General features: G+C 45.6%; 1 protein-coding gene across 4 annotated transcripts in view; it reads left to right on the top strand.

Annotated features, from left to right (window-relative positions):
* The first annotated feature begins 535 nt into the window (after window positions 1–535).
* The window catches only part of GNAL (G protein subunit alpha L), a 148,150-nt gene continuing 140,472 nt past the window's right edge, over window positions 536–8,213 (top strand). The window contains exon 1 of one of the 4 annotated variants that reach the window (XM_072998797.2): window positions 536–554. Coding sequence is in view for 2 of the 4 variants with exons in the window: in XM_072998796.2 (XP_072854897.2) it covers window positions 6,892–7,453 (562 nt within the window). In the remaining 2 variants the exon portion in view is untranslated. The other 3 variants (XM_020793527.3, XM_072998796.2, XM_020793525.3) reach the window with 3 other exon arrangements.

Genomic DNA, 8,213 nt, shown 5'->3' with positions numbered 1-8,213 from the left:
GGATACACGCAACAACTGCCCCAAAGGACCAATATACGCAGTCACACAAGGCAAAAGGGTGGCAAAATAATGCAAAAGGAAATACTCCAAAAAACACAGGCTCTGCTGGCTTAACAAAATATATGTATACTAATTCCAAAAGATCAAATCTACTTGAAGAAGTGCTAATGTTTTGTTGGTGACAGAATAAATACTGAAATACGCAGTGAGGAACACATTACAAACAGTGGAACAAATCTAGTTACTCCTTTGGATTAGGCAGGCAGGCAATGATCTCCACACAGCAGATGTTCTCACAAGTTAGTTTATCAAGAATGATGACTAATGGGTGAAGCTGAACATGACCTTGACCCCTAGCCTTTGCAGAGAATGAAGAGTTTCAACATGTCATGTTAATTATAGAATTAAGGTGAAAAGTGTTTGAGACTACCACAGTTCACATTTGTTTGGGTAGGTTTGAGGTATAACCACTCTTCCTTACAACCTCTTCTCAGTAAAGTTTGTTGGTTCAAACAACTGTCTTCTTCAGGAAAGTGGTGAAGATTAGTATTTTGGTAAGCATACATAGATTAAGACTATTTCTGAGATGATACTGTGGTTGGTGTCATCATGAATAGCATTTTTATTCCACCTTCCTGCAATTTAATTATATTGCTTTTTCTCCCTTTTAATAATTACAGTATTTTAATTTGTGTTGTGAACTCTATCTGGTGCTCTATCTAACAAGCCATAAAACGAAATGAAATAAAATGGTAAAATTCCATCTGAAAAATTATGCTGGCATGAGACTACTAATGTAAAAGTCAGTAATGGATTACAACTAGTTAAGCAGTTGGCATAAGCATTTACTGTTGTGTGCCAAGTCATCCCTCTGTTTTTTGATACCAAAAGCCTATGCTAACTTCTCAAATAGTGGCAATTCACTGCTGAAATTTTTGACTATGGTTTTATAACGGTGGTTGTAAGTACTAGAATTCTACTGATGTTCTAGCTTCTATGCCTACCTACAACCTCCTTCTTCTGTGCACTAATATTGCAAAAGTTCTTGGAGTTTTGCTTTCAGCAATACCTGGGCCTTATCATTCCCTCTGTTCTGGTATAGATGCCAATGTTTGTGATAAATGGCGTTGCATATACACAAGAGGGAGCTATTAGCAGGCTTAGCAGAGTCCTGAGTTTTTTCTGATAACAAAAGAGAACCCCAAGGAGCTTCTCCCTTCCCAAGCAGCACAGGCAGGATTGAAGGTGTTCAAAGGCTACAGAATGGGGAAAAAATTAAACATTACCTTGGAGGAAAACATGACTGCAGGTCTGCCTCTGCCATTAGCTGAGATGAGGAAACTGTCTTTGAGGATGGAGCACGGTCACTGCTCTGCAACATCTACTCTGCACTACCTGTGAACAACAGTGGCAACAGCAATGACAGAATGGTTAAGTTGTCCCTCCTTAACATGGTCACACCAAAAGAAAAGACAAGGAGACACAGCAGAAGCAATTGCTGCCCAAGAAGGAATCTTGTTGCTTCACTCTACAAAGTAGGGAGTCAAGAAATAAAAGGAACAACAGGTAAGTTTGGCCTTGGAGTTCAAAAGAAAACAGGGTAAATGCTAATAGAGTTTTGTGAAGAGAACAAGCTGGTCATCACAAACACTCTTTTCCAACAACACAAGAGGGACTCTACACATGGACATCACCAGATAGGCAATACCTAAATGAGACTGATTGTATTCTCTGCAGCCAAAGATGGAGAAGTTCTATACAGTTAGCAAAAACAAGATCTGGAGCTGATTGTGGCTCTGATCATCAGCTTCTTACAGCAAATCCAAGCTTAAACTGAAGAAAGTAGAAAAACCACTGGGCTACTCAGGTACTGTATAATCTAAACCAAATCCCTTAGGAATACACAGTAGAAGTGAAGAACAGATTTAAGGAACTAGATTTGGTGGACAGAGTGCCTGAAGAATTTTGGATAGAGGCTCGTAACATTGTCCAGGAGGCAGCAACAAAAAACACCCCAAAGAAAAGGAAATGCAAGAAAGCAAAGTGGCTGTCCAATGAGGCCTCACAAATAGCAGAGAAGAAAAGGGAAACAAAATGCAGGGGAGATAGGGAAAGTTACAGAAAACTGAAGGCAGATTTCCAAAGAATAGCAAGGAGAGACAAGAGGGCCTCCTCCTCCTTTTGATGGCACGGGGGTTTGGGATAGGAGTTTTCCTTCTCCTAGATGGGCTGCCTTCAAAGGCTAACGAGTCCCACCTACCCGGGCTGCTCCCTCGCTGCATGGGTGATGGCGGCGCCTCCTCTCAAACCCCCATGCTGTGAGGAGAAGGAGGAGGCGCCACCATCACCCATGCGGTGAGGGAGCAGCCCCTTTAGGGAAAGTTACAGAAAATTGAATGCTGACTTCCAAAGAATAGCAAGGAGAGAGAAGAGGGCCTTCTTAAATGAACAGTTCAAAGAAATAGAGGAAAATAATAGAGAAGAAAAAATCAGAGATCTGTTCAGGAAAATTGAAGATATTAAAAGAATATTTTGTGCAAAGATGGACATGATAAAGGACAAAAATGGTCGGGACCTCACAGAAGCAGAAGACATCAAGAAGAGGTGGCAAGAATACACAGAGGAATTATACCAGAAAGATTTGGATAGCCCAGACAACACAGATAGTGTGGTTGCCAGACAACACAGATAGTGTGGTTGCCAGATAGTGTGGTTGCCAGACATCTTGGAGAATGAAGTCAAGTGGGCCTTAGAAAGCATGGCTAACAACAAGGCCAGTGGAGGTGATGGCATTCCAATTGAACTACAGTGGTGCCCCGCATAGCGACGATAATCCGTTCCAAAAAAATCGTCGCTATATGGATTCGTCGCTATGCGGAACAAAAAAGCCCATAGGAATGCATTAAAACGCGTTTAATGCATTCCTATGGGCAAAAAACTCACCGTTATGCGGAAATCCTCCATACGGCCGCCATTTTCACTGCCCAGTAAGCGAGGAAAGGGCGCAAAAACACTGCGGGTGGCCATTTTTTTCCAGCAGTCATTTTGGACTGCTGATCAGCTGTTAGAAAAAATATCGCTATGCGAAAATCGGTAAGTGAAACAGCTTACCGATCGTCACAAAGCGATGTTTTACCATTTAAAACATCGCAATGCGATGGCTTTTGCGATCACAAAAAACACATTGCTATGTGGATTCGTCGTTAAACGAATCGCTCGTTAAGCGAGGCACCACTGTATTTAAAATCTTAAAAGAAGACGCTGTTAAGATGCTACACTCAATATGCCAGCAAGTTTGGAAAACTCAACAGTGGCCAGAGGATTAGAAAAAATCAATCCACATCCCAATCCCAAAGAAGGACAGTGCCAAAGAATGCTCCAATTACTGTACAATTGCACTCATTTCACACGCTAGCAAGGTTATGCTCAAAATCCTACAAGGTAGGCTTCAGCAGTATGTGGACCGAGAACTCCCAGAAGTACAAGCTGGATTCCGAAGAGGCAGAGGAACTCGAGACCAAATTGCTAACTTGCGCTGGATTATGGAGAAAGCCAGAGAGTTCCAGAAAAATATCTACTTCTGCTTCATTGACTATGCAAAAGCCTTTGACTATGTGGACCACAGCAAACTATGGCAAATCTTTAAAGAAATGGGAGTGCCTGACCACCATATATATCCCCTGAGAAATCTATACGTGGGACAGGAAGCAACAATTAGGACTGGATATGGAACAACTGATTGGTTCAAAATTGGGAAAGGAGTACGGCAAGGATGCATATTGTCCCCCAGCTTATTTAACTTATATGCAGAATACATCATATGAAAGGCCGGACTGGAGGAATCTCAAACAGGAATTAAGATTTCCAGAAGAAATATCAACAACCTCCGATATGCAGATGATACCACTCTGATGGCAGAAAGTGAGGAGGTATTACAGAACCTCTTAATGAGGGTGAAAGAGGAGAGCGCAAAAATGGTCTGAAGCTCAACATTAAAAAAAAACCACTAAGATCATGGCCACTGGTCCCATCACCTCCTGGGAAATAGAAGGGGAAGATACGGAGGCAGTGACAGATTTCACTTTCTTGGGCTCCATGATCACTGCAGATGGTGACAGCAGCCCTGAAATTAAAAGACGCCTGCTTCTTGGGAGGAAAGCAATGACAAATCTCAGTAGCATCTTAAAAAGCAGATACATCACCTTGCCGACAAAAGTCCGCACAGTCAGAGTTATGTTTTTTCCAATAGTGACGTACGGAAGCGAGACCTGGACCATAAAGAAGGCTGACCGCCAAAGAATTGATGCTTTTTGAATTGTGGTGCTGGAGGAGGCTCTTGAGAGTCCCCTGTACTGCAAGGAGAACAAACCTATCCATTTTAAAGAAATCAGCCCTGAGTGAACAGTTACTTGTTAGGACCAGATTCAGAACAGCTGAATCTTTTGTTACTCCTTCTGCCTTCTGGAAAATTAAGTAATCAGAGTTCTGAATCCAGTCCTCTGAAGATGCCAGCCACAGAGACTGGTGAAGTATTAGGAAGGTTCAGAACAACCTTCAGAACACAGCCAAAGAGCCCGAAAAACCCACAACGACCATCAGATCCCGGCCATGAAAGCCTTCGAGAATACTTCTGTGAAATGTCAATTCGTGTAAGATAATGATCATTTTAAAAGGAGAGGGGATTGCTCATGTACTGTACATTAATATTTTTTCTATCTTAAATCAGGACAAGGCAGAGGCTAGAACCCTACTGCTAATCATGTCATTCTTGACAACAAATTGCTGCTCATTCTTGACAACAAAGTGCTAGTTGTGTTCCTGGGTGTGATCGCACAATTGGATGTGCACCCAAGAACCAGTACATTGTTAATGAGGAGCAATTTGCTACCAAGACTTAATGTGATTTTTTTTTTTACACAAGTGTAGTCTGACCTTTATTTTCATTTCTGTCTTTGGATTAATAAGAACTGTATCATCATCATCTCAGAAAACACTGGTCATATACAGTATTGTAGATCCCTTACAAGTAAGAGCACTGGTATATTCCATTCAGACCTTCCCAAAACAAATGAAGGATTGTAATTTTGTGCTAATATAGTCCAGTGGATCCTTACTGTGACAGGCCACCTAAGATCACCTGGAGTGATTGGTGGCTGATGAGGTTACATGCCTGCCACCTGTACAGCCTTAGGTAAGTTGAATGGGCTAAGAGCACCAGCAGGAGGCACTGGTAAACCATGTCTGACTACTTTTTAACTGAAAAGCCCTGAAAGAGTAGCCATGAGTTGGAACTGATTTGACAGCATATTATTCAAGTTTAATTATTGTAACTGAAACATGCTGCTTCAAGATTAATGGAGATTCAGTGCTGACATTAAATTAAACCTGTATTTAACATTAGAATATAATGTTTTGCCACAAATAAACGTTCTAGAGTAGAAAGCCCTACGGAAAATTAAGACCAAAGTCCTTTATTTTCACATTTGAATGTTTGTCTGAATGTAGGTAAGAACACACTAATAAGCCTGCTCTGTGATGATAGACCAATGAAGAAACAAGTATCTGCCTTCATTTTATCTTTCAAACCTGTGCCATCCATCACAGCTTCTTTCAAGTTGTTCTTTCCTGAGTGAGTGTAAATACTTGTGTGTCCCTTTTCAGAGAGGAAACTTGATGTGGGTATGAATTTCCTTCAAAGGAAAATAAATTATGCAGCAACCAAAATAAAAGAACAGGAACTTGTGTTTTGTAATTGTAGCAGTAGTTACAGTACAGTATATAGATCAGGTACATCAGTGTCACAGGTGATCAGTTAAATGCTACTTGGTTATCATTTCTGACTGTCCCACATTGCAAAAAAAAAGCATTGATAAAAGAGATTTCAGTCTAAAGTGACAGCCAATAGCTAAAATGTTACAGGATACTCCCATGTCCCTACCTACCATAACTACTGTTCCACAGTGCCATTTGATAAGCCCATTCAGGGGCTTGTCATCACATTCAAAATGTTAATGCTCATTGTCCAGAATGACTTCTGTACCTGTCATTGTCTTCACTCAACCATTTCACTCTGTTGTGTATGATGCGTGTCACTGACAGTCATCATGGGTGGTGGTGACCACCGTGACAGCAAGAATAAACAAGTCAAAACAAAATGTAGTGGGCTGAAAATGAAGTGCTCACTGTAAAGAAGTTATAGTATGTGGCATTAGAAAGGGATTTGGTTTGTCAGCCGAGGAAAGGCCATAGCATGTGAAGGAGTTTGCATCAGAATGACTATATTTGTGAAGGTGGAGGGGGCGTCTGCATATACAGTAATAGGAAAAGACCGGGTTGTCGCTGCGTTGGGTGTCACGGAAAGGCTTTCTAAAGGACAACTGCGCCCCAAGCAATACCATCTGCGGGTGTGAGGCGGAACCCTGCCCGACCAAAGGGACTGAAAGAGAACTCTCTGCTCGTGTGTGTCTGCGGGGTTGGGGCTGAACTACACACACATACACACGCGTGCGTCTCCGCGCCTTGGGTTCTTCTCCATCGCGAGCTGCGCGGTGGGCTTGCGCTGAAGTATTTACGGTAAGGTGGACTCGGCCGGGGTGGCGGGTCTGTGTCAGGTGATCTGAGGCGAGGAGCCGCTGCCGCCCAACCGAAGCCGCAGCTGCTGCTGCCGCCGCCGCCGCCAAGCCCGGAGGACAAGGAGGAGGACGGAGGAGAGGGGAGGAAAATGCAAAATGGCCTGCCGGCGGCAGCGGGGCTGTGAGGAGCGGCTGCTCGGCGCGCCCTCCGCGGCCCTGACGAGCGGGAACCACGGCGAGCGGTGAATTCCTCCCGCCTTCCCCGCCGCCAGCCCAGAGGCGCGCCCTGCTCGTCCATCCCCTGGAGGGACAGCCAGACATGGGGCTGTGCTACAGCCTGCGTCCGCGGCTCTTCGGCGAAGCCGGCACAGGAGGAGGAGGAGGCAGCAGCGGCGGCGGTGGCGGCGGCTCCCTCTCCAGCACCACCGCCACCGCCTCCGAGACGGAGCCACAGCCGTCGCCGCCACCGCCCACAGCCGAGCCCTTGACCCGGGCGCCGCCGCTCTTCGGAGTCCAGGCCAGGGGAGGAAGAGGAGGCAGCGCGGGGAAAAGAGGCAGCGGCGGCGAGGGGGAAGGCGCCGGCGGCAAGCCACGCAGGGGGGACTCGGCGGGAGACGGGCCGCTGGTGCTCCTGCAGAACGGCGGGGGAAATGGGGCGGCTCCCCGGGAGAAAGAGAGCGAACGGCCGCCTGCTCAGGCCAAGCCAGGCGCTGGCTCCATCGCCAAGCCCCAGACGCTGGCCTTGCAGAGGCCGTGGGAGAAGGTGCGCTTGGAGGAGCGGGAGGCGGAGAAGGAGGCGAGGCGAGTCAGCAAGAGCATCGACCGGGTGCTCAAGGAGCAGAAGCGCGAATACAAGCAAACGCACCGCCTGCTGCTGCTGGGTAGGTACCGCCTCGTCTCGCATCAGCGCGCAGGTGGCGCTGGCTGCCTCCAGGGAAAAGCCCGGGGTGGGGGGCGGCGGCGGAAGAGAGGAGCCGCCCCGTCGGAGGGTAGGGGTCAAGCCCATAGGGATGGGGACCAGCCAGCTCTCGGCATTCCCCGCTCCTTCCAGGTTTCTTGCCCTTGCCCACCCGTTTATCTTTCTTCTAGTATTCTTCCAGTTGCGCCCTCTTTTGAGTCCTTCCCTTCGATGCCTCCCTCCGTTACTAATTGTTCTCGGCCCCATCTGTTCTCTCCTTCAAACGAGGTCGCTTCATCACTTCTCTCAGGTTATGAAAATGGTCTTCCAAGGTGCCGTAGGGGGGGTAAAAGCAGCAAAGACGAAATGTCCTCGTTTCAAATTGGGTGCGTATGCATTGGGAGTGTAATGTTTGGCTGTAGTGTTGATCAGAAACCAAAGCGTACCGGTTAGTGGCACTTCGGGTATGTAAAATGTCTAGCTGTTACTATAAAAAAGGTTTGTAGCTAAATAAATACACAATTGGTGCTGCTTGTTCGATAAGAGGTACAGTAGTATGATTTTATGCCTCATAAGTGAACCACCAGAAATGCAAGTCAATAAATAGTTGTGGAAAAATTAGCTTGGATTATTCTGTAGTCCTAATTGTTCTTCAATTTAGCTATGTGATTAAAGAAAGTCAAGCTATATGTGGTTATCCATATTGCAATGCATAAGAAGAAACAGACATTAGTACAACCTAA

This window comes from Pogona vitticeps, chromosome 4 (genome assembly GCF_051106095.1).
Source record: "Pogona vitticeps strain Pit_001003342236 chromosome 4, PviZW2.1, whole genome shotgun sequence".
Classification (NCBI taxonomy): Eukaryota; Metazoa; Chordata; class Lepidosauria; order Squamata; family Agamidae; genus Pogona; species Pogona vitticeps.
Note: the sequence above shows the minus strand (reverse complement) of the source record. Positions and strands in the feature narration are given on the sequence as shown.